The sequence below is a fragment of the Haplochromis burtoni genome, unplaced genomic scaffold (genome assembly GCF_018398535.1).
Source record: "Haplochromis burtoni strain Fernald_Lab_line unplaced genomic scaffold, NCSU_Asbu1 Contig_312, whole genome shotgun sequence".
Taxonomy (NCBI): Eukaryota; Metazoa; Chordata; class Actinopteri; order Cichliformes; family Cichlidae; genus Haplochromis; species Haplochromis burtoni.
Window position 1 is genome coordinate 237,339 of NW_024582673.1, and position 26,884 is coordinate 264,222.

General features: G+C 42.6%; 2 protein-coding genes across 4 annotated transcripts in view; one reads left to right on the forward strand and one right to left on the reverse strand.

Annotated features, from left to right (window-relative positions):
• The window catches only part of caskin1 (CASK interacting protein 1), a 118,002-nt gene extending 116,889 nt beyond the window's left edge, over positions 1 to 1,113 (forward strand). The window contains exon 22 of the mRNA XM_042228226.1: positions 64 to 1,113. Coding sequence (XP_042084160.1) covers positions 64 to 160 — 97 coding nt within the window. The 3' untranslated portion in view covers positions 161 to 1,113. The remainder of the gene's footprint in view (positions 1 to 63) is intronic.
• Positions 1,114 to 6,875: 5,762 nt separating this feature from the next.
• traf7 (TNF receptor-associated factor 7) lies at positions 6,876 to 25,138 on the reverse strand. 3 transcript variants are annotated; one of them, XM_014339903.2, is made up of 22 exons: positions 25,010 to 25,138; positions 21,677 to 21,851; positions 21,464 to 21,515; positions 21,271 to 21,359; positions 20,961 to 21,077; positions 20,722 to 20,814; positions 20,131 to 20,164; positions 19,811 to 20,033; positions 19,569 to 19,703; positions 19,303 to 19,398; positions 19,088 to 19,209; positions 15,277 to 15,350; positions 15,132 to 15,180; positions 14,748 to 14,875; positions 14,491 to 14,573; positions 14,350 to 14,389; positions 14,106 to 14,222; positions 12,949 to 13,071; positions 10,224 to 10,343; positions 9,837 to 9,968; positions 8,792 to 8,911; positions 6,876 to 8,582 (listed from the first exon to the last, which is right to left on the reverse strand). In XM_014339903.2, the coding sequence occupies exons 2-22, from the start codon at positions 21,788 to 21,790 to the stop codon at positions 8,568 to 8,570; spliced, it is 2,076 nt and encodes a 691-aa protein (XP_014195389.1). In that variant the 5' UTR covers positions 21,791 to 21,851; positions 25,010 to 25,138; the 3' UTR covers positions 6,876 to 8,567. The 3 variants fall into 3 exon arrangements, with proteins under 3 accessions (XP_014195389.1, XP_005941859.1, XP_005941860.1); XM_005941797.2 differs by having other exon boundaries at positions 21,271 to 21,362; XM_005941798.3 differs by lacking the exon at positions 25,010 to 25,138 and adding an exon at positions 24,316 to 24,990 and having other exon boundaries at positions 21,271 to 21,362.
• Positions 25,139 to 26,884: the final 1,746 nt, after the last annotated feature.

Below are 26,884 nucleotides of genomic sequence, written 5' to 3' on the forward strand. Positions count from 1 at the left end.
TGTGTGTGTGTGTGTGTGTGTGTGTGTGTGTGTGTGTGTGTGTGTGTGTGCGCGCGCCTCTAGCTCTGTGGCCGAGCAGAAGACCACAGTTAGCATCCTTGACGACATCGGCAGCATGTTTGATGACCTCGCCGACCAGCTTGACGCCATGTTGGAGTAACTACAGAAACCAGCCGGTGCGTCTCCTTAGCAACGCTGCATCAGAAGTGACTCAGTTGGCACAACGGGCAACACGCCTCTCTATCTCGCACCTTCTCCTCATCCTTCTCTCTCTCATCATTCCCCTCCACCCCTCCCCCGTCCGTCGGTCTGTTGCTGCGCCATCCCCTCCTCTTCCTCTCGTCTCCTGATGATAACGGAGCAGCACCGCAGGCCCGGACAGACTTGGCAAGAGAAGGAGAGAGCAAGAAAGAGGAATAGATAGAGAGACTAAAAGAGAAATGTTGGTTGGGGAAAGGACCAAAGACAAGTGATGGAGGAGAGAAAATAGAAAAAACACACAAATGACGGGAGATGAAGAAATGCAACAAAAAGGAGGAGACTGCAATCAAAATGTGAGTCTTTAAAGAACTCTTCTGCTCAAAGCGAGCAAAGAAACAAAACCAATACAGAATGAAAAACCAACTGTGTAATGAATCATAGTATGGTATGTGTACATTATAAGCATGGAGAGTTTATATCTACTGAAAAAGTCCTGCATTAGCACAGTAATATATAATATACCGATAAATATGAATCTTTAGCTCTTTGGTTTGATGTCTTGGTTCTGTGTGGAATGGTGACCTCTGGTGTTGTGATGATGTAAATGACTTGATGGATTTTTATTTTTTTTGTTTTTGTTTTTTATCCGTGACCAAAACGAGACTATTCAGCTCCTGAGGTGTGTGTGTGTGTGTGTGTGTGTGTGTGTCTGTGTGTTGTGTGCACGCGAGAGAGAGAAGGAGAGCAATAGGAACAGGGTGGTAGATGTATGCATGTGAGTGTTTCAGGATCAGATTGTGTTTCCTGTCCTGGCTGCATCTCTGCCACATCTTCGTCATCACCCTGTACACACACACACACACACACACACACACACACACACACACACACACACACACACACACACACACACAGGAGAAGCACAATGCAGTCAGATTGATTACAGACACACACACACGTACACAAGGGAGCGTGCACAATTAATAAATAAAATAAAGAGAGAAGGGGAGGGAGAAAACAAAAGTGTACAGCAGGTTGTGTTTGGGACAAAGTTGGTCAAATTCATTTTGGAAAGGATTTAGCCACAGGAGGTCGAAGCCACCATTGGTGAACATGGAATACATGATTAGAGGCGGGTTAGGGCTTCCACCTCTGATGGCTTATACCTCAGAGGGGTTACATGCATTTCGTGAGGTAAGGTAAAGGCAGTAGAGTCAGGCAAGTGAGCAAAGCTTAAACTGGTCTTAGCTGCTTCTAAGTACTTTGCACAGTGCAGCACAAGCACCACAGTGAAGCTGAACGTCTAGAGAGACAAAGCTTTGCCACAAACTCAACTCAGCTCAATGAAAAACTTGTTCTGACTAAAGAGATGTTGCAAAAAACTTCAGGTTTCCCAATGTGTTTCATTTTCAGCTTTGTGCAGTGGTTGCTACAGAGCACCTGATACCATTTTGGGGCCTATTTGGAGTCGCTGTGCATTCAATCTGTCCAATGCAGAGTCAGAGTAGAGTCTATAGAGGTTTTTTCCAACACTTATTAACTAAAAACAAGTATTTGAAAACAGATCTCAATATGTCATTTATAAATGCCCCCACAGCACGATGCTGCCACCGCCGTGCTTCGTGCTGTGAATTGTGATTATTGATTATGACGAGTGTTTTACTCCCCGGGCCAAGCTTCTTCCAGCTGTTTCTCTCCTCTCTGATCTTAATGTGTGAATTCTACTTCACGCCTTCTCACTCAGTCTGAAGCCATCAGATTTACAGCTGTACTGAACTTCGTTGTGACTCGACAACATCCTTGCGTCCGCAGCCCTTTTACATAGCAGACACGCCACAGCGGGTAAAGCAAAAGTGTAAATGGAACTACATTTAAATGTACCTGTAAAGTCAATTACACAAAGGTGTTTTCATTCGATCTAGATATTTGATTCAACTATCTGCTATTAAAGCCTCTTTTTCTTTTGATAAAACCTATATAAAAACTACTTTGATTCACTGTGTTGATACAGTCTAGCTGAGTCTGCAGACTGCCTTTAGTCAATGATTTTCCACTGAATTCCTAATATTCATGACAAAATACTTGCATTTAACCTGTTAAGAAGGTCTTAAGGTACTACTCCTTTACTAAGATAACACGCTCCCTTCCACTGACAACCTTTCTATTGCTCTTGTCCCACACACTCCCAAACACCCACCCTATGTTGCCATGACAATCTACATCACCACCATTGTAATCGGCATTACCATGGTTACTACACGGTGCGATCACACCGCGTACATGGGATGAAAATATAAAAAGTATTCGATTGGAGCAAGTGGCGGCAGAGATGTGTGAAGCCTGGTGGTTTGTTTCGAGTGCAGCTCCTCAAACCAGAAGTTGGCGCAATACTGAGATTCTAACTGCACCTCTGCCCATTAAGAAAACCAAGGTTTCACAGCACGCTGGCAGCCACACTGTTTATATAAATGAATAAGAACTCAGAGAATAGTCGTGGTATTTAAATTACGATCACATAGAGATTATATATATATGGATATTTGAAAAAAATATATAAGAAGAAGTGTATTTATGAGTGTGTTTCATTCTGAAGACTATTTTTAAAGTAAACAGATCTAATCTGAGTGTTGAATCAGTTTGCTTCTTCATGCTTAAGTGGTCTGAGCTGATGAACCATTGTAGGATAACATGTTGGGATGTTTCCAGGAAGTGTTCTTTTATTATTATTATTAATATTATTACTATTATTTTGTATTGTTTTTTTCTGCGCCTACATGTGTACATGTGTCCTGGTGTGGCGATGTGTATAGTATAAGCAATTCTTGTTCCGTTTTGTTATCTTTTGTATAGTTTTAAATGTCTTTGTTTTTCTTTGAAACATGTGCCTTGCTTTGTGATTTTGGTCTGACTTCAATACAGTAGATGGATATGTATAATATAAGGGCATCACTCTCTTTTTCCAGTTTGCCATCTTACTTGATATCTTGGTATGAAAATCGTGCTGCCCTCCCCAGCACCACAGAGTTGTGATTTTTAATCCATAAACTCAGCTGACTGAATGAAACGTTCAGTTACTAGCATAACCCCGGTTCTCTGAAAACCAGGAGAGGCATTTCACTCTAGGAAGCACCCTCATGGAAGCTCCGCTACCACTGCATCATTCTAAAGACAGACCAATCACTTCAAGGATATGGGTCCCCCCCAACCCCTTTTGTAATAGCCCCTGGCACCACACCAGGTACAGAAATCAGTGTGCAGTTGGCTTGGATGACAGAAAATCAGTTTAAAAAAATACCTACATCTTCTTCTCCTGCTTTTGTGAAGAAATGTGTTGTGGATCTGTTGTGTCAGCATGTTAAGTTTTACATTATCACAATGTTTAAGAAAGTTTTGGAAAATAAACGTGGTTCTACCCAGTTAGCTGAGAGGATCAATGCCACTTTCAGAGTGAAGCCACAGATACCAGCTGGTTAGTTAAGGTTTGCTTAAAATTAAAGGACTGAAAACTCTCTGGAAAAGCTAGCTAGCTTCCTAGCGAATGTTTTATTTGTTTCATTTGTACAAAAATCGATGTGTGATATCTACAATTATCTTCTGACATAGCAGGAGTAGTTCTTTTTTTACAGTTTACATTCATAGTGCTAAGCTAAGCTAAACAGAAAACCACAGTCTCACATGTTGTCCGGTCAATTTGAACTCATTAAAAGAAGATAATCATATAAACTGAACAATGAGATATAAGTTCAAGTTCAACTTTGCCCGAGACTCTTTGGTTTTCATTCCAGCTAAAACTTTAGTGTAAGAAATTTGCGAACCGCGGCTAACAACCAGCCGGAGGTAGTTTCATGCTGAGTGTAACTATCTCCAGGTTGATGATCGTTAACTTTTTTGTTGTCTACGTTTTTTCTAATTACATAATTGAAATTTTGAACTTGTGCAAGACTGTTAGATTTCATTCCTGTTAAGAGTTTGTGAGATTTTGCATCAAATGTACGCTGTGTAAAAAATGTTTGCTTAATTATGCTAACCGTTAGCTGAAGGTAGTTCTGCTAAGCTACGCCATGAGAGTGGTATCAATCTTCTGATCTAGCTTTGAGTGAAAAGCTATCCCAACCCACTATATCCCTCAAAACATGGACAACAACAAATAGTCCTGTCATAAACAGTAATGGCTCAATTTCTTTTACATCTTCCTTAGCTTAGTTAAGTAAATTGTTACTGAAAGTGCTTGAGCCAGCTGTCACCAGATGTGTAGGTGCATATTTCTATGAAATTTAATTTTTTTCCCCTTGAGTTATTTTTACCTTGTACCAAACTGTCCTCTGTTATTACAAACTAGATGTCATTGTGGTGACATCCGACAGATGCCTGGTGGTCTGACCTTTGAGGGTTGGCTGTACTGTGTGCAGCTTACAGCTGAGACACTTTCGCTTTTTCATCCGCCATCATATCAGAGATAAAGGTTTGCCTTTTCAATCCTTCCTTAGGTCTCATTTTGGTCATCCTTCATATCGTAGGAATTATTCTGAAGTGTGTTTTGGTACTTGGGCGTTGGGGTGAGGCTACTAAGGTGAAAAAACCCACACACAGATGGTCAAATAAGCTGTGGAGAAAAAGTACTTTTCATCCCTTGTTCTTCTTAACAAAAGATGAAGCCAAACTGTTTTTGATTTTCCGCCTGTGCTTATCTGAACAGACACCCGAGTGGTGTCTCCTCTGCTCTGCAGCGACTGTATGCGAATGCTTGAGAGAGTGTGTCATGTGTTGCTCTGCTATTGACTGTGTGAAATCTGTGTGTGTGGGAGTGCGTGTGTGTTGTAGTGACTGGACAGTGGTGTGCTTGCAGTGACTGCATCTTATGGCCATCTGCTCTGAATAAATAAATGTTCTGTACAAACTTCACAGCCTCCTTTTGTTTGCATTTTTATTTCTTGGTGACAGGAGAGTCTCTGCAGAGCACAATGTAGCTGTTTATGATTCGCATGAGGCCTTATAAAATTAGCAAATGTTTCAAAAATATTAAAAAAGATTGATTGTAATGAGCCATTCACCCTCTAATCCAACCTTGTGTAAAGCCTGGTGAACATCCACGCTTGTTCTGAAAGATAACAATACCGTAATACTGGACAGTGAAATTTGAAATGTTAATACCTTTGAAATGGTTGCTTCAAAGACCAGGACCAGGTGACTCAAGACAGCAACAAGTTGGAGTCAGTCTGTGAGTCATTGATAAAAATCTAAATCTGTTGCTGTCTGCCTAGGCAAAAATTCACATTTACTATTTGCATTGAGAGTCTGTTTTGTCATAGATCTGAAATAGAAATCCAGAAATTCCTCCACAAATTGTGATGTAGTTGTTGCATGACAGCAAAAACGAATAGATGCTCAGCAACCCTGTAGAGGAGTATAACCAGAATACAACCTGTTGGCAACCAGCTGACTCAAGCCTCCTCCTGCAAAGTGACACATTGCACACGAGTTGTGCACACCAGCACAGACTGATTGCAACATGTGTGAAGTCCGTCTACGTTTATAAATTACACAGCGATTATAACCTTAGTCTGCCTGAGAGCGATTGCAGGTTGGACTGTAATTTTTATAAGTCTTTTATAGACACAGGTATGAGTGCCATCCCAGCTCACCCTTTATCCCCTAACCCAGGCTTCGAGGCCGGTGTCCTGCAGGTTTTAGACGAACCCTGGGTCAACACACCTGAATCAAATGATTAGTTCATTACCAGCCTCTGGAGACCTGTTGAGGAGGTAATTTAGCCATTTAAATCAGCTGTGATGGATCAAGGATCAGCAGGACACCTGCACATGCCCTAACCCGACAGGTTTTCTCAACATTTCTTGAAACTATAGTAACTCTTGAACAGTTTGTGCAATCTAAAAAAAAAAAAAATCCTGTTAGTTCCTGTAAGCAGCGACTCCATAGCGAGTGCTATACAGAAAAATGACATTTTTTCTTGTTTGGTCTTTTGCTTTTGTATTTGAAAATTATTTTTTATTTTTGTTGTGTTTTTAGCGTTTTATTGCATGTTTTTTTTTTATTCCATATATAATTTGTCATCCATCTGCAAGCATACACTGTCCGGCCCTCTTCCAACACATGAAAAACCAGGAATTTAAGGCTTGTACAGGCAGAGCACGGTGAGTTTTACAGTTCATAGTTCAAATTGTCTAGATCTTTTATTCATGTACATTCTCGACCTTTTTCAGTAAAAACTGTAAAAGTTTTAATTTCATTTGTGTTTTGCTGTTATTAGTCCCTGATGACAGTAAAGCAAAAGCAACTACCACATGTTGGAAGAAGTAGTCCTGAAAAACGGCTGATTTTATGACACTTTTACAGCGAAAACAGCTAAACAGGCAGCCTGCTCAACATTATAGGGGTCACACCTCTGCTGGTGAACACTCTCATGGTCTTAGACCAACGAGAAATGACCCCAATCTGATACGTGGTCACAGTCTCCCTTCCTGCTCTAGTTACGACTCTAACAAAAAGTGTTGCCGCAAAACGCAGAACAGCAGTTTACATTAAACCCAAGTTTTTCATTTAATTTAGCAACAGGATGAAAGATGATGCTACGCTATGTTCCAAAAGGATTCCGATCATTTCCTCCTCAAGTCCTTTGGTGCTTTATTTCATCAAATAAATCAGACGAACGCTTCTCCAAGTGTACAACACTTTTATTGATCAACGATCAACTTAGGCTTACATGATTACAAGTATACAAGAAATCACTTAAAGTGTGACCAGTGAAGATGCTTCCTCTCTTCTCTGCCTCCCTCACGAGGCTGCAGCCAAACTATTAAACACCCGTGAAACTCGGATTTAGTCTCTGAATCTCACCGACTATCACAAGAATATTTCAACCCTTCTGCTGTACTGTCAACCCAATATGGGTCCTTACACATCATTTAGGAAAGCACAGGCGCCTTTTCGTCGGGGAGTTAATGTTAACTGCAGTCAACTGTTTGTGTTACTCTGTGGTCAGAGAGGAGGGAGGGACATACAGAGGAGAGGAAAAGGCATCATTACAGCTGTTCCTTATTTTTCATCCACACATATGGCACTCATTGAAACACTCATGTATAGACAATAACAGGCACGTGCATGCACGCAGGTCGTCCTTCTCGCTCCGCCCTGCAGGCCGGGGTGAGTCGTCCTCTCTGTTATCTTACACGACTTTACAACCGTCGAGTTGCTCTCAATACATCTCAATACATCTCCATCATGGCACAAATGTAAAACTCTAAATCTATAGATCTTTCTCTTAAAAGTCTTTGCTGCGTTAAAAAGTGTTTTTCGAAAGGCTGGTTTCACAACACTGGACTGGGCGACCACCAACGTGAAGCTTCAGCTGAAAGGGAGACGCTTCCTTCAATCTTGGACTGCTTAGAAATTGATTTGTGAAGCTACTCACTCTGAGATCAGTTATCTGATGGAGTGTGAACGGAGTGTAAGCAGCAGAATCGTGTGCACTACCCGGCTGAGTTTTTACCTCGAGGTGCATCGTTGAGAAATCAGTGAAGCTAGTTTGAGGAGAAAAGGAAAAATGTGCAGGCTGGATTAACAAAAGTGCTGCTGTGGCCCTGAAACACCAACATGTGGCTCAGGTGTCAGCCCAACATCTGGTTGATGTGATTTATCAGCTCTGATTCTGTACATAATACTATATCATTCATAAATATATTTTTATTGCACACACTGCCATAAACATTTCACTGTTTAACAGAAATAAACTGATATTTAATTAAGTATCAATTTACCTTTTGTCTTTTTTAAACAGGATTAAAACTCTTGAGAATGTTAGCTGGCACTTTGGACAAACAGCTGCTGGACGAGGTTGACATGTGGAGTGCTCCCGGTTTGCTAACCAGGCAGAGGGTTTGTCAAAATGATTAAAATGAAACATTCGGAGTCGTGACGCCGTGGATGAAGGCCTTTGCCCAGAAGAACGCCTTTTGCTCACTTATACAAGCTTAAATCATCGATGACGTAATAAACATACGGTATCTGCATGGGGTCCACCCAGGGTAGTGAAGCCAGCCTTTAAACAGTATGTGTTGGGTATCATGGGTGAAGTTCGTCTGCAGGAAGCCGGCAGCACCGTCGACTGTGTGAAAAAAGCACAGCCGCAGTCCTCTCCACACCTCGGGTTAATGTGCAGCGTCCAGTCAGTCCAGTGTGGTGCAACCGTAAGGCAGCTTTGTCTCGCTGTGCCCTGTAATGCACAGGTGGATGAGGCCACTAAGGAGTGTGTAAATCACAATCAAAGAAATGCGTGCTGAGGCGGGAACTGCGTGGAAACGTTAACGGGAGGTGAAGTGGGCTGGACGCCTGTGGAGCCAACGGACCGTTTAGCAAGTCCACACCTGAGGGAGACGGGAAAAGACACAGTAAGACAGGAGACGCGCACAGGGATACATCGGCTTTCAGAATGACTCGAAAAAGAAATATTTCTAATAATCTTGTTTTGAAAACGCACAAGATGCTGGTATAAGCAGAAAAACGTGACAAGGTGAACCGCTGATGCAGCGGGTGGGTTGAGCTCAGATTTAAGGGTGGGGGCGATCTGTCGTACCTTGACGGTGCTGTCGACAGCTCCGGAGAAGAGGCGCCCTCTGGAAACGGCGAGCGCTGTTACACTGCCCTGGTGTCTCAGCAGAGTCTGGGTGCAGATCATGTTGTCCATGCTCCACACCTACAACACACAAACGCAGCGCTGCTGTCATGTCTGGCCCTGCACAGCGTGACTCGTAGGATGAGATGATGGGATGGTGTCGTCAGGAATTCCCGGGACAGCGCCGAGTGAGGTGCAACCTGACAGCGTCAGACGGACCAAAGCAGAACGTCCCACAGATGCTCTGTTGGATTTAGGTCAGGTGAGTGTGGGGGCCAGTGGTGTCAAGAACACCCGCCCACTAGTAAACCGACCACAGACGACTCAGATTAAAAAGAAATAAAAAGTCTACAACCATCTGTGATCTCATCTGATCCTGTTAATCAATGATCTGCACACATCCTACAAAGATAAGTGTGCTCGCTATATGAAACAAAACTTAGTTTTCAGCTGTTCAGAGCACTGAAACTAGTTCCACTACGATAAACCACAGTGCTCGTGTCACGTCCCTTTAACCACCTAATAAAAATCAAGTTAGAAACTACTGACATCAACAGTGTGAACTATCCCACCACCACCATGTCTGTCACCCTTTACAACATCCTGTTTCCACACCAGGCAATCTCGTTTCCTTTCATGTGAATTCACTCAGGCTCCGCCCATCCTGATCACAGCCTTGTATATATTTATTACATCGTTATTAACATCTTTGGGACGAAAATAGTGTTTTTCTGAGCGGCAGCTGTTGTATCATGTAGGGGGCGTCGCTGACAGGGACGCTCATCAGCTGAGCACAGGGTTAAGATGGTTGTGTCCGCTTTCATTTTTTGACTTAAGCTAAACAAACGGATACGAGAGTGGGAGGAAAATATGTGACAAGATGTCAAACTACATTCTCTCTCCAGCACTAAACACACACACACACACACACACACACACACACACACACACACACACACACACACACACACACACACACACACACACACACACACACAGGACTCACCCTGAGGGAGCGGTCATAGGAAGCGCTGAACACTTTGGTCTGGTCGGGGGTGGAGATGACGGCCAGAGCGTAAACTGTCCCCACGTGACCCGTCAAGGTCCGCACCTGCTCTTTAGACTCAATATCCCACACCTGGAGAGGACACACAAACATCACCATTACCACCATCCTTCCTCCTGCATCATCATCACAAACACACACAGAAAACAGCTTTGTAGCAATTTCCCCAGCTGGACTGCTTCAGGTCATGTCAGACGGACTTTGTGGTTGTAATCTGAACATCCACAGAAAAACCTTTGCAACTATGAGATCAGTGCGTCCAACGGGATCAGTGACACGGGCTTAGCCACTGCCAAGAACGACAGAGGAAATGAAACTGTGCCTTACGTGGATGAGGTTTTCATAGGTGCCGCAGACGATGTGGTGGTTGGTGACAGCAATGGAGTAGACGCTGCCCCCACTGGTCTGCAGGACATGAACACACTCCAGAGAGCGGATGTCCCAAATCTGACACGCACAGACAGAAAGCAGTTTAGTGGAGAAAAAAGGAGCGTGAGGGAACGTCCTTGACACGAGGGGAACGAACACAGCGCGCAGACACGCACGCTCAGTTATCAGCAGTGGAAAAAGTGAGTTACTCAGCAGCTGGAAGCCATCAATTCTCATCCCCACTGAATCACACGGTTTAACCGGCCAATTACAACACAGCACTGAAAACATTTAGGAAGCTGTAACCACAGCATTTCATAGATGAATCTGATCATTCATAAGTTATGAAAAACATGAAATTTGTTGTGTAGTCAATGAGTCACAGTGTACAGCACAACAGGACTGACAGAGCAGAGGAACATGCAGGAGGTCTTCTCAATCCTCTATTTAAACTTAGAGCACAGTTAACTAAGCATTAACAGAACACTGCTGTATAATCTCTTTACAAACATCTGGCTAACAGGAAACATGATCACCGATTCAAACGTGTCAGGCTACCTGCTGAATATTGCACTCATTCTCCCGTCATCTCTGATTTGATCTCCACTCCTCCCCCTTGTGGAAACATGCTGCTTTTATGCCATTAGAGGCCAATTGTCCTGTCCCCCCCCCCTGCCTGTTATAGATTTAGATGTTTTCAAAAGCTCTCAAATAAAATGAAGAGAAATACAGTGAAAACATGAGGTCAGGTGACGAGAACTGTAGAAAACAAGTCTGAAATGTCACTTCAAGCCTTTCCCACCACGTCGACTCACTTTAACTATTGTTATTGTGAAACGTAAAACCCATTACAGACTCATAAATATCTTCAATGTTGTGCTTCTAGGACTTATTAAATACAACGTGAGCATAAAGAGCTGAGCCAGGACTGAGTTTGTCGAACCGATTCCACTGCAGTTAATAAGGAGAGTGTGTTTACATTGTGATGCCACACAAAGGGTCTTTTTTTCATACTGTCCCACAAAAATAATACCATCGAATGATTCCAATTAAACAAACTACATCCAGGGATCAAACAGACCTTTGGGGACTTTGCATCCAGTCTGTGTCAAATGTATGAAGCTGCTAAAATATTTAAAAGCTTAACCGTCACCGAATGCTGCCAACATGTGTCAGAACAGTTTCTGCGGGAAACCGTCTCTAAATGGCTCCTCCAGTTAAAGCGATGGCTAGAGACCAGCTGCTCGCTCACAGGCGTCACATAACAGAGCGCCGTCATTCTTCCACAGACAGTCCTTCGTTCCTACAACCAGTCCCTCTCGCTTTGCTCTCTGTTCTCCCTTCGACGTCCCTGAGGTAGTCATTAGTGGCCAACTGCAGCAAGACAGTGAGACGTGAGCATACACAAACACACAGCATGAAACGAGCCCAGACACACACACACACACACACACACACACACACACACACACACACACACACACACACACACACACACACACACACACACACACACCAAGTACTTTGAACAGTGAGGAAGTGAATGAAGCCGACGCACGAACTTTTGTCAGTGCTGAGAACATAACTGAGGGGATCCACTCATGGATGCAGCTGTAACTGCACACGGGGGCTCAGTACTCCCACCAACACCCAGAGATGACAGAACACAAAGCTGGAGACCCTGACCTAGCCCAACACACTAGCAGCAGTGCCTGCATTAAAACCGAAATGTATGTTTGGCTGTTCGTCCAGCTCTGCGTGTCCATCTTCCTCCGGATGTTTTTTTATTTTTACACATTGGCTCCAAAATGATCGACCACCAGCTTCCAAACCCTACTCAAATATTTTTTGTTGTTGTTTGTTCTTTTTCTTTGCAGAAAATTTTTAATACAGCCAGTGGCCGAGGTCGTCTTTAGTTCCTGGGCACCTGTGTGTTTTGCCCCTTTGTTGTCGTTTCCCAGTAGCTGATTTTGTTCCTTTCGGGTTTATTTTTCTTTTCTTCCCGTCTTGCTTTGTGCATTTCAGTTTGTTTTGTTTTTTGCAAATAAGCAACGGACAGAGAGCTGACAATATTTTCATTCCTTTAGTTTATGTTTGTACGGTTCTGTCCATCTAAAACGTGAATAAAAGAAACAAAAACAAACACTGGACTTCTCCGAGCAGTCAGAAATGAATCAGGCACAACGTTCAACATCAAAAACTATTTTCTCTGTTCAGGAGTTCAAGTAAATAACTGGAATTTGGCGTCTTAGTCAAAACAAAGTAAAGCATGTTAAGACTGTGTAATTCTTTGTGAATTAAGGGGTAACAACAATAATTATATTTTAGCATAAAAACATCATTTTGATTAAAGAATGATTTTGCTGGTGGAACAGACGTCGCAGACAAATAAAAAATGATTTTGTTTATTACCATTGCTGTTTTGGGCAGCTGTGAAATAAACCTCACATTGTGTGGAGGTCGAAGAAATGTGTTCGTACGCATCAAATTTAAACAAAACTTAGAGATGTTTAACATAACAGCACAAAGGAATCCAGATCCAGGAATCCTTCTGGCTCCAAGGACTCAGTTTGTGCGTAAAGTGGAAATATGCAGTCTCATAATGCTTTTTTATTTTGTTTGAATCATTTATAGCTGCTGAGTTATGATTGGACATAAGTAGGTAAACATTGCTCTTTCTTACCTTGATGGTCTGATACGAGCCGCTGTACAGGTGGTTCTGGGAGGCCACCAGCGCTCGAACCCAGTGATTGAGTCCTGTCAGCTCCTTCTTCAGCTTCAGCTCAGTGCCCACGATGTCCCAAACCTACACACACGACAAGAAATCCACTGAACTAACAGAGGAGGGAAAAAGTACTGGATCCAAAGAGAACAGTCAAAAAAATTACAAAAACACCAGATGGTGAAAAAATATTAAACGTTTGGTAAAACATTTGTTTACTAGAGTAAAACATGGACATTTTAAATACTGGACTCATTTTCAGCTTCACCTTCATCAACATACCACAAAAAGCTAGCTTGTCACACTCACACATGCAAACAGCTGAGCTGAGGCAGATAAAAGGACTTGAAACACAGCAGCAAGTCCACCTCTGAATGGCTCAAAACAAATATCAAAACCCCCAAAATGAAGGTTTTAGAGTTAAAATCAAATCAGACTGAACTGCTTCATGACCTTAAACAGGCGTTCATGCTGGAAATCCCCCCAATGTGGCTGAACTGAAACACTCTGCACAGAAGAGTGGCTCAAAATTCCTCCGCAGTCATATGAAGACAAATATCAGAAACGCATGATTGTCACAACCAGTTCTGACATTTAGAAGAGAAAAGACTTTTTCACATTGTCCCAGGCAGTTTGTATAACTGTGTTTAATTTTATAAATGAAATCCTCTTTTAAAAGCAGCATTTCTTATTTACGCTGGTCAACTTTTTCTAACGCTAAAAGTCATCTGATGACCTGAAACATGTTTAAAAACAAAAAAACAAGAAATCAGAAATTTAAACAGCACTGCAGAGGTGGAAACATTCAAGCGTGATCTGTCACTGAACTGATGTTGAGAAAGGCTGAGTGAAGGGGGTTGGAGCGGGGGGAGGGAAAGCCTCAAGTAGGGAAAGTCCCTTTTGTGGGAGCACTGACATCACAGACATACAGCACCAATGCATCCTCTTCTTCTCTGTCACTAAAGGCTACAGTCCAACTTTATTCATTTTTCACATTTTCATATTCTTTGCAGATGTCAGCTGTGCAGGATTTGGGCAAATCCGTCTACTTCTACAGATTTGAAAACCATAAAATAACCCAACATACACTGTGTGAAATATGCTGCACATAACAGTACCTTGATGGCCTTGAGGGAGCCGCTGAACAACATGTTGTGGGAGGAGACCAGTGTGCATACGGGGTTGTCATGGGCACGGATAGTATTGACTTTCTGGAGCGTCTGAATGTCCCACACCTACGCAAGATGCACAGTTGGAGGGAAAATGCATGATGCAAATAAATGAGCTTCTCGACGTATGAAAACATTCCATCGTGAAATTTTCTAAGCTTGGTCCTAAAAGAGGGAGGACGCAGAGACTTACAATGATGGTGCAATCTGCAGAGCCACTGTATAGCCTGTTACTATGGGGAGGAAAAAAAAATACAACTGAGTCATCCTGAGATTCCTGCAGCTGATAGAGATCCAGTGATTACAACATGTGTGCATGTGTGAATTATGTTACCCTTGGATACACAGAGCCAGCACGATGCCATCATGACCCTCCAGGGTTTTCTGACATTTGTAGGTGGTGCAGGTGTCCCACACCTTAGAGGAAGAGAAGCCGTCACTTAGTATTTCTGTGCATAACAACAACTCTACAATTCCTACTTTCTACAAAACAGGGTTATATGTGGAAGTTGTCTGAATCTCTTTGGAAACAGGAGTGAGCAGGCAAAAATAGCACGTATACAAAAACGGGGAAATGAGTGTAGCCGTTACCTTAATTGTCTTATCAGAAGAGCCAGAGAAGAGCAGGTCTCCAGTGGAGTAGACACAGAGACACCAGACGGGACCCTGGTGGCCCACAAATGTCCCCTTACACTTGAAGATCTGCTGGGGGTCGTATGCTACACACGGGCAGAAAGACGGCATAGAGTGGATTTGCATTTTTCACTGGAGAAACACAGTGCGAGGAAAATAACTGAAACAAGAGGTTAAGAACTGAAAGGTGGATAAAGAAAAGGGAAATGGAAAAGCGTGAGCGGGGGGAGGAGGGAAATCCTGAGAGCTGGCAGAGGTACAATTTGAATTTCAGGTTAAAGCTTTCACAGATTTTCACCCAATGCTGAGAGAGGAGAAGAGTAAAGGCTAACAGACACTTACAGCCCAGGATTCCCATGTTGAGCCTGGCGTTGATGTGGGACAACTCATCCTGGAGGGACAAAGTAAGTATTTGTAGGCTTCTTAGTCACATAAACTCCAGTTCACTCACTCACACTCACACACACACACACACACACACACTTACGTTAAGCATGGAGGCATCTCTACGAAACTCCATCAGGTCTTCGCTGAGCTTGCTCTGGTTCTCATCCAGCACATCTGAAACACACGCAGACACACAAGGTCTTTAAGACGATGAGAAAAACTTTAAAAAGCACAACTAAATGTTTACTATAATTATTCATCACAGATTGGTGCTGCGGCTGCAGTGATGCGGACGCTGCACCGGTCTGTGGTGGTGAAGAGAGAGCTGAGTGTAAAAGTGAAGCTCTCAATTTACCGGTCGATCTACGTCCCTACCCTCACCTATGGCCACGAGCTGTGGGTAGTGACCGAAAGAACGAGATCGCGGATACAAGCGGCAGAAATGAGCTTCCTCCGAAGGGTGGCTGGCCTCTCCCTTAGAGATAGGGTGAGAAGTTCGGCCATCCGGGAGGGGCTCAGAGTAGAGCAGCTGCTGCTCCACATCGAAAGGAGCCAGCTGAGGTGGTTCGGGCATCTGACAAGGATGCCTCCTGGGCGCCTCCTGGGTGAGGTGTTCCAGGCATGTCCCACCGGGAGGAGGCCCCGGGGCAGACCCAGGACACGCTGGAGAGATTATATCTCTCGGCTGGCCTGGGAACGCCTTGGTATTCCCCCGGATAAGCTGGAGGAGGTGGCTGGGGAGAGGGAGGTCTGGGCCTCTTTGCTTAGGCTGCTGCCCCCGCGACCCGGCCCCGGATAAAGCGGATGAAGATGGATGGATGGATATTAATTACCCAGGTTATGTGTCTCTTTTTATTTTAAGTCTGTGCTGCATTTTGCAAATCATGAAGTGCTACTTTCTTACATAGTTTCTTCATTACAGAGCATAGCATAAGGCAGCATTTGAGAGGGTTTCCTACTAGCTCCTAAAGGAGCAGTTACCTGTAGCAGCACGCCGACTGATTTAGTAGTTTTTAAATCTGTAGCCTTCAATCCTACCCACACAGTTAAGAGACAACACGCATAAGGAGATGCATGTGATGCAGATTCTTAAAAGGCTCCAATTTTAACTCACACATGGATAACACTCCATCATATCCAAGATCATCTCCATTCCCCATACCCCCCCTTTCCTTTCCGGCCCAAAAACAAACCTGATAAACCAGCACTTCTTCTGTCAGCAAGTAACTACAGCTGTTAATGGTTTGCTGTTATACATTGCAAGTGGTGGATGTTTATATTTATACAAACATGTTGGGGACACAGACCCATGATGGTGCAATGAGTCGCCACTGGCAGCCATTCAAAAGAAAGTAAACATCATAGAGAGACGAGCTAAGACGGCTCGCTTCAGATGGAGGATGAACTAAGATGCTGCACATAGGGCTGGGCCATAATATACCGTTCACGGTAATACTGGTACAATGCTAGGCAACGATAAGAAAATGAAATATCGCAATAGAATTCGGGTAAAACGCGCATGTGCCGAAAAAGCACGGCGGTAACGGAGAATGAGAAGGAGGAAAGCAGATTGTTGAGTGAAACGGATGAAGCAGAATTAGTTTGTAAAAATGTTGCAACTATGAAGTTTAACATCCAGGCATCCATGAAAACGGAATTCATTACATTTAACGGCGTAAGAAGTTAGCAGGAAGCTAGCGGAAGTTAGCTCACTAGTTACATAAACATGATATAGCATATTCTGACTGAGAGATTTCTGAAAAAAATCAAACGTACAGCTCTGCTATCACTTCCAACATAAATGAAGACAGGAAACTAAACAGCAGTGACGTTTGCAGGGTTACTGCAGTTGGGCTAGCTGGTATCCGGTTGTTCAGTCTGACGTCACTAGCCGTGTCTGGGCCTAAACTCCGCTGCAGGTCCATATATCAAACGATCACTATGGCATTACTGAGAGTTGAAAAACTGTCTAAAGTCTTTCATCTTTAATAAAATGATCAGCGTTCTGCTCTACCAGGTGTAACAATTGAGTTTAACATCCAGGCATCCATGAAAACGGAATTTATGACATTTAACGGAGTTAGAAGTTAGCAGGAGTTAGCTCGCTAGCTTCTATCTAAATACAATATAGCATGTCCTGACTGCGGGGTTTTGGAAACAAATTAAAACGTACAGCTCTGCTATCACTTCCAGCATAAATGAAGACAGAAAACTAAACAGCAGTGACGTTTGTAGGGTTACTGAAGTTGGGCTAGCTGGTATATAATGATGTGCTACGTGACCGCTAGCGACACAGCTATGTTAGCATAATATAAACAAGCTAACTTTTTTTCCACTCGATAAAAGTTAACGTGAGTGTTCTCGGTGGTCAGGAACAAATGTAATCGCATGGCAGGATGCTGTAAAAGGACCAAACTTCAGCCAGGAGAACAACTGAGATAATCCATCCACAATACGAGGTTAGTCATTCATATACTGCTGCATGGGCTGGGCTGTAGTTACATCCTAAGGTTTTAAAAACTGAGCTTAAATAAATGATTAGCGGTAATAAAAGCCGAGGGAGGTCAACAGGGATCACTGACTGTTTTAGGAGCTTTTTGAGATCAAATAGAAGAAAATACAAAACATTAAACATGTTAACAACACAAAAGCCATATTAAACGCAGACTACTTTAGGCCCGGAAGTAGGATTCGTCACGTCATCACTGAACAACCGGATATAATGACGTGCTACAGGTCGCTAGCAACACAGCTGTGTTAGCATAAACACAGTGAAGCTGGAGGACGAACACTAACACTTTTCCACTTATAAAAGTTAACGTGAAGGTTCCTGATGGTTAGAGACAAATGCAATCGCATGGCAGGATGCTGTAAACGGACCAAACTTCAGTCAGGAGAACAACTGAGATAATCCATCCACAATACGAGGTTAGTCATTAATATACTGCAACAACATGGGAATAGAGCAGCTGCCAGAGAATTCAACATTAATGAATCAATGGTACAGAAGTGGAGGAAGCAAGAAGAATGAGTTTAATAAAGTTTGATTTATCTGACTGCTTTGTTTCGCTTAATGTGCCTTATAATCCCGTGCACCTTATGGTCCGAAAAATACGTACTGCACACTGCAGTTTAATGTTGCAAAGCACCTCTTTTTAACTTCTCACGGAATTTACATTTGCACTGTTAAATGTTTTTATAGCTTTAATGCACATAAAAAAAACAGCTGCTTGTTTAAGTGAAAATAAATGGATGGGTTCTTTTTGCGCGAGTAATGTTGTGGAGTTGTATTTTGTCTCGCAGAAATTATATCATCAGTTATATGGTTATCGCAAATTTTCAAATATATATCGTGATATATATTTTTGCACACATGTATGGTATAAGACGAATACAAATTATTTTGAACAAAGCTCCTCTAAGAAGAGCTCAAGGATAAAAGGAGAACTAAAAATAATCCTAACAGGTCCATGCGACTTTGGAAACTGGCCTGACCAAAATAAAACTATTTACCAACAACTATAGTTCCACTTAAAGCCTTATTAAGTAACTTAACTAAGTCGGAACTTCCCTTCAGTCTGTGAAACATCCAGAGGAAGTATGAGCCAATATCTTCTTACTGAATCTAATTTGATGGCTCCTAGAGTCGAGTACTTTCACATGCACTGCTTTGCTGAATACTTGGGCAAAGTGAACTATTTAAAACACATTCTTTATATAAGCTGTATACCTGAGGTACCACAGCACCTGTTGCTTGACAGCTATACAGCATCACTGAGCCACATACAAGCAGCCCACCTGCTCACTGAAGCTCAACTACATCTTGTTCCAAGCATATAAATATGCAAATGATGTTGCTGAATGTTAGAAAAAGAGAACTGATTCTTAGTTCTGCTTTTCTGTCATCTCACCAAATTTGAGCTCCAGGTTTTTCTCTAGCTGATCCAACTTCTCAGATAATTTCCCCAACATGGAGCGCAGGAAAGCGATGTCTTGGTCCTTCTGAGCCAGAGTGAGCTGCATCTCATGGAATCTAAGCAGTCAAAAGTCAGACGTCACATTAGGACCGATGGGGAGGTTAACAGAAACGGTTCAGCACAACAAAAGTCTGTTTATCTGAGCTCACCTGTCGTCAGTCTGCTGCAGAAACTCCTTGAGGCCCTCAAATTTACAGACCTCCAGGTGTGTTTCATATGTGTCCTGGTTGCCTATGAATGTGCAGCTGTTGGCAAGGAGACAAGATGCAGATTACTGACAAGTAAAACAGAGCAAATATGAATACAGTAAAGTAACAGTGCCAATGGAAAAAAGCAAGAAATAATTTCATAGAATGAACAAAATATGCTGGAGAAAGGTGAAAATAAGACATCAAAGCGCTGTTTTTAGGATTACCCATATTTGGAGTGTGGACATTTGATGTGTTCGCATTCTTTGAGGTGAGCCTCCAGGTTCATGGTGAGCAACGGCGGGCAGGAGGGGTTGTTTGGGCATCGCACGGGCCTGTAGTCACAGCTGGCCTCATGTTCTCTGCAAACAGATGTTGGGACGATGAAAGCAGAAAATGTTTTTTAACAGGATACAAACAGACCATACAGCTCTTTGTTTCACTTTAGATTTCAGAAATGTTTCCTTACTTGCGTGTAGATAGTTTGATTGTGAACGGGCAGCCCAGCGGGTCCACCTCGTAGGCTCCAGGTTTCCCGGCCACTGAGGTGTTGGAGGCCGTGGCGCCGGCCGCGCTGCTGCCTACAGCCCTGCAGCCGTATTTACAGTGGATGAAGAGCTCTCCAATCTGCTCGGCTACTGCAATGTTGTTCACCACAACCGTTAACTTAGCTGCATCCACAGGGCACTTATCTGCAAGGAGCACAAACATTAATTAGGTAGGGTTAAAATCGAGTAAACTTCAAAATTGTACTGCAATAAATGTCTGTTACACATTTTTTAGGGTTACCTGAAGTCAAGGCACATCGTCTGCAGAAAGTGTGCTGCAGAAAGACGAAGTTAGAGTTAGTTTAGTTTTACTTTGCTTTAAAACATCTGGATATTTGGTGAGCCCTGACAGTCACACATGCATCTAACAAAGAGTGGCAGCTTTTCTGCTTTACTGCAACACTAGCAGAAATTGTTGGCCACCAGGGATTTACAGCCACTTCTACTAGTGCATTTAGAATAACCTAGAATATTGTGGAAATGCGTTTGTTTTTTTAGTACGTCATTAAAAAGGGTAAACAGGTCTATTTTCATTCCAATTCACATTAGTCAGAAATCCAGTAACTGGATGTGCCCTGTATGATCCCCTTTCTCAAGCAGTCCTTTGTCATCACTATTTTATTTATTTGACAGCTGGATATCAACAGCATATCAGTTTTAGCACTTTTACAGAGTCACAATCAAACCTTTAGGAAACCGAGCACAACTGTGATGAAATTTGTTGGAGGTTTTTACAAGCTGTTGGACAAACTATGGAAAAAAAGAGGAACAACTTTCAAAGCACAGGCAGACGGACAGAAAGAAAAAGATTACAAGTTAAAAGAAGACTCACCCCACACGTGGTGATGACGGGGTCCTTGAAGACGTTGCAACACAGCTGGCAGCAAAGTTTGACTGAAGGCTGCTCGGCAAAGACCTGCGGCTCCTGCTCACAAACATAAACTTGTGTTAATTTACTCAACTCCAAAACTGTGCTCTGTGTGTCTGTGTAGATCTCTAAATGTACTGCAAGGCATCTGTTTATATTTGCTTCCATATATGTAGAGTAAATATAAGTGCCGGCTGCCATACCGTGTCCTCCTCCTCTTCGTGCAGAGAGAAAGTGGAGCGCAAGGACATGTTGGACTCGGAATGGAGAGATCGGACTGAGATGGCCGAATCTGACCTCCGAGGAGTACCGATGGGAGGCTGAGGAAGGGAAAAGAAGCAGCGAGGAAGAAGAGGTCATAAACAAATCCCACACTAACGGTATCACAGCAAATCCTCATGCGTGCAAATATGAAAAAGATGCAGAGCATGAAAACATTTCATGTTTTAGTCCAATAAATGATCACTTTGACTACGTTATTATGAACTGGATGTTGAGTTGATGTGTGCTTACCATTCCATCGTCGTCATCACGGGGGGAGTAGGTCAGAGTGCTCGAGGAGGAAGGAGTCCGTCTGTGCTGCTTGTAAGTGCTGGAGCCTTCTGCTGAAAAAAGAAAGGGAATCCTCAGAGGAAAGAACACTACAGTAAAACAAAACTTCAGTGACATCAAGCAAACACGCAGTGGTGTGTTAATTATGTGTCACCTTTAGCTCCAGCAGCTGAGAAAGTTGGAGCGAATGAGGCCTCCATCCTGCTCTGCAGTGAAGAAAGATGCACAGAGTCAAAGTTTCCGTTTATTTTAAAATAAAACAAAAGCTGTGATGGGAATACATTGCAGATCACGAGTACAATGAGCAATAGTGTACAATGAATACTAATCCTGCTACATGATTCAAATTTCTGCAAGTGTCTCTCACCCCGTTGCCAGAGTCTGCTGAGGGGCTGGAGGGGCTGCTGGGGATGGTTGCTGTGCTAGCTATCGCTGCTCCTCCGGAGTATCGGTTGTAACGAGGAGTCTTACCACTGCTCATAACCCAAAGCACACACTCAGAATATGTGAGGAAAGACTATCAGGTAGCTGGACTGCTAGGCCTAGGAAGAGGTAAAAGGACAAGGAGGGTATTAGCGTGACGCATACTGTAAAAACGATATCAGTTGGTATGGTTATTTCCCTCCGACCAGAACTACAGAAGTCCGAGTAAAAAGAGCTTAAGCACGTAATACTTGCTTTAAGTTAGAGTTATGTTTTAACACAGAACAAAAATTAAAAATAAAAGCCACATGCCCACAGTTGGCTCGAGGGATGTCAGCAACTGCCAGAAGCTACAGCACAGCTTTAATCTACATGAGAGGCAACGCAGTGAAAAAGAAACGACACAGTGGAGTTACTGTTGTTAAGGCGATGTTTGACCTACTTTACTGGCCTCAAGCACAACAACACAATCAAACATAATTATTTCAATTCACAGAAAAGATGACGTTTATGAAGAAGTTTTATGTTTTAGTCTGTTGAATCTGACTATCCAGAAAACCCAGAGCACAAATCCAGCAATAACAGGAAGTTCAAAGTTCAGTCATTCGTTAATTAACTGGTTAAATTTAAAACAAAAAAAGTTCTAATGTTTCCTTTCTGCTAGTACTGTGTCGTTTGTCTCATTCACAAATATACACACAAAAAACTCCTCAGGTACCTCCAGACTGAAATCTGAGGCCCAGCTGATCTGAGAGGATAGAAAGTAATGTGATTTTTTTTAATGTCATTACAGGATTTCCTGTCTTTCTGTGAACAAACCGTGGCCTCGTGCTGCTTTACAAGGAAGCTTTTCAGTTTTGGGACGGTTCGAGCAGAACTGAAGTAACAACATGGACTACTGAGAATGAGAAATATTATTTTTTAGTTACTGAACTGACAACAAATTAAGAAATTCAGACTGTTTTGATTTGTCTAATGCCTAAACAGAACATGTTCTGAGTCAGTGCATTAAATGTTTGTAGTTTTTGGACTGTTGGTCAGGCAAAAGAAGACATCTGAAGACTGATTTTCAGACCATTAAAAAAAGTAGATGTCAGCTTGAAGTGGACTTATGCTCATTTCCCCCCTCCGTTGACACACCTTTCTGCTGACTGTGCTTTGTGGCTGAGATGACCATATTAGGAAATTTGCTCCAATGACATAATAAAGAGCCAAGAGCAGAAAAAACTGAAGCTGGAGCTTTAGTTTCCCAAGGATTCCTTGCATATATCCCATCTTTATTTCATAGGAGCATCCAATTTTGTAATTATTTATTTTATATCTTCTTCTTTTGGCCACAGCCAGCTCACCCTATCCATTGCAACCTGCTCTGTAAATGGACTGATTCTTATATAGCGCTTTTCTACTCTCCCGGAGTACTCAAAGCGCTCTATACAACATGCCTCATTCACCCAATCACACCCACTCATACAAGCACTTCTAAACACAAGTGCAACTAATAAACATTCACACACATTCACACTCCGATGAACGCATCGGAGGGCAATTTGGGGTTAATATCTTGCCCAAGGATATTTGGCATGCAGTGGGGAAGCCAGGAATCGAACCACCAACCTACCAAGCTGATCTGCTCTACCGCCTGAGTCACAGCCAACCCTGTCACATCAACCCTCTCCATGTCCTTCTCGTGACATCCATGAACCTGCTCTGAACTCCTTGTTGTGCTTCCAACTGGCAGCTCAATCTTGATTATCATTTCCCCAGTATATCCACTATCCCTCCTGTTCACATGTCCAAACCATCTCAGTAAGGCAAGACTAACTTAATCTCCAAATTGCTAACCTAAGCTGCCACTCTGATACACTCATTTCTAATCCTGTCCATCCTGCTCACTCTCAATAAAAATCCTAACATCTTCATTTTTGCCACCTTCAGCCCAGACTGTCTTTTATCAGTCCCACCATCTCCAAACCAGCCTTCACAGCAGTTGCTCTACCATGTTGTAAACCTTCCCTTCCGCTCTCGCTATCATTGTGTGAATGCCGTGAGGCGCTGTGAGACCCGGTGGTCAAGGTTCAATCCTACCTGTGGCTGTTGCCGCACGTCTTCACCGCTTGCACACACTCCACTTTCTTGACACTGTTCACTGTACCCTTTCAAATAATGCAGTTTTCAGCAAAGACCTCAGCTTCTACACAGTGTTTGCAGATAGTTCTCCTTCTTCTGCTGTTTTCAGATTCTACTACACGGCATTCACACAGCATTTTCGAAGGAAATGCAACTTTTTCTAGTTGCTGTCTGTCTTACATATTAAGACAGAAAAAAATAAGGTAAAACATAATAGGTCGTGTTTATTGACAAAGTGAAATAATTCTAAGTCTCTTAACTGGGAGAGTAAAGCTGCATCAGCCAGCAGCAGATCAGCAGAGGAAGTTCAAAATTCTACAAATTGTAGATTCATCTCGGATGTTTGCCTCGCAAGAGTGCTCATTCACACACAAACACACATATACACTGTACATATAGATAGAAAGTACACATGCAGATAGTTAGCAAACAATAGCATATCTCTAATCCTTCTACCTTGTTAAAAGTAGTGCTCCTCCAAAGATATACACCGAGTCCAACTTATTCGTGTGCTAAACTTGTGAAACTGTGCTCAACATCTGCAAACCGTCAAACCAAGGGGAGGAGTGAGGGAGACATAGAGAGGGAGCAAAACAAGCACAATGGGGAGAGGGGGACGAGACAGCCAAAAAAACCAGTGACCCGGACAACTAGCTAATGATGCAAACGGAAAGGTATGCGGTCCGTGGGCTGCACAGTCTGCCAGTGAACCTATTCAGGAGCTGTACTCGCTGTCATAAGCCCGGAGATTCCCGTAAAAAAAGGGGGGCGGAACACGAACACACACACACACACACACACACACAACGGAACAAAGTTAAAGACAGCTAGCTGGCTAAATGCTTAAACGCGGAATATATAAGCGAATAGGCGTAAAGCGCGAGTTTCCTACTATAAAAGAAAGCGGTCTACAACCGTGTCTGCCTGCAGTCATGTTGTCAACAACCATGTAAACTGCGACAATTGCTAACCTTAAGTATCTTCTTTGCTAGCTTAACTTAGCTTATGTTACATTTTCATTAGCAATCACTGCGACTAACAGTCTGTGGCAAGAAAAACTAAAAACAGCGGTCGAATAATCCGCTTTATTTTGTATTCAGCAAGAACATGATTACAAAAAAGTCGTTTTGGCTTAGTTTTGTACACTTACCATTATATCTGTTTAACAACAGCGCAGCTACAATTTTCTAGACGAATTCTGAAATCTTCCTCTTTGCCTCACATACACACAGCTCAAGATACCGCAGTGTGTTCTGGGACATGTAGTCGAACTCCTAACGCGTTCTCTTCATCAGTATATTTTTCTCCGCTGTTAGACTATACCACCCACAATGCACCTCGCGGACCTGCCATTGGACTTGATGCTGTCAGTAAAATTCCGCAAACCAACTGGGAAGTGCGTTATTCCCAAATAAATCCACAGTCTGACGAGTTCAGCCTCCGTATTGGTTCCTGACCGACGCGGACACGGAGCGGCCACCATCACGTTATACGTGCAGGGCACGTGGATGGTGGTCTGATGCGGAGAGGTGTTGAAGTGTAAAATAATGTTACAAATGCTGTGATTTCTCGGGAAATGGCGACATTTGGAACACATGAGCTTATTTCCATCATATTGCGCCACAACTTATTCCCAAATGACACGGAAATACTACTACTACTGATAAATTATATCAGCCAGCATCTTCGCGTGTTTACAGTTTATGATAGAAAGAATCAGATTAATAAACTGGACTGAAAGAAAAGAACACATACACGTTTAATGACACAGAACTGGACAATATTAGACAATAATATGAATAACACTGGGCGTTATAAAAAGGAACCTTATGGCATCAGAATATAGTTTCTCCCAGTAACTATGACAATGTTTTGTATTTCATATAGTGTAGAAATTATGTGTAACTAGAAGTATATTTATTCCTGTAATTCAGGTTTATATAAATAAGGAAGGGCAGCATGGTGGCATTGTGGTTTGCAATGTTGCCTCACATCAAGAACATTCAATTCCACCATCAGGCTGGAGTTTTTCTGTGTTTGCCTGGGTTCTCTCTGGGTACTCTGGCTTCCTCCCACAGTCCAGTTAAATAGAGTTAGTGGGAATAGGTTAACTGGAAACTGAAAATTGCCCATAGGTGTGAATGTGTGTGTGAATGGCTGTGTCTATGTGTTAGCATGCCTCTCGCCCTGAGAAAGCTGGGATAGGCTCCAGCTCCCTGAGTTCTGCAACCCTGAAAAGGATGAGCGGAAGAGAATAGATGGATAAATAATAATTGATAATTTATGGAGAAGAGGTTTAAATAAGTTTGCACTTTCTGCCACTCTGTTTCAGATATGTAAACTAAATAAGCAAATCAGAATCAGAATCAGAATGGGGGTTTATTGCCAGATGTTGAGGTTTACAACATTAGGAAATTGCTGCGGTGCTTCAAATGTCAAGATACTGTGAAGATACAGAAATTCTTTTATTGCTGCCATATAACCTGCATCATTATAACTGCATTAATAACATTCTTTACAGCATTATTTCATCTAATAATATTTCTCACCGTATTGATACTGCATTACAGTTGTTTATTGAAGATGTCCATTTGAGGATCCTTCCATTATGTTAACTTTTATTACAGGTACGGTCAGAAGTATTTTATGCACATTGCATATCTGCGCTTATTTTGAGTTGATGTTCGGTTCATTAAGGGTCTTGAACTTCACTGGCGTGACTGTCCAGGTGATCCATGCTGAGGGAAACTAGAACATAGAAGGATAACTGCAATGCATGCTCACAGTATATATAATACATATAATCTAGGAATGTGTCAGGCCTGAGGCCTTAACTCATTTGGTGTCTTGCTATATTTTATTCTACTTGGTAACAGATGATCAGAGTCAATAATTAGCCTCAGAGACCCTGAGGACTTGAAGTTTATTACCTTGTATGGAAGGTGTTATAGAAAAGAGAAGTTCTATGTCTGCTTATAGCTATTAAAAATCTACGATTAACGGTGACTAATGTCTGGAACCTATT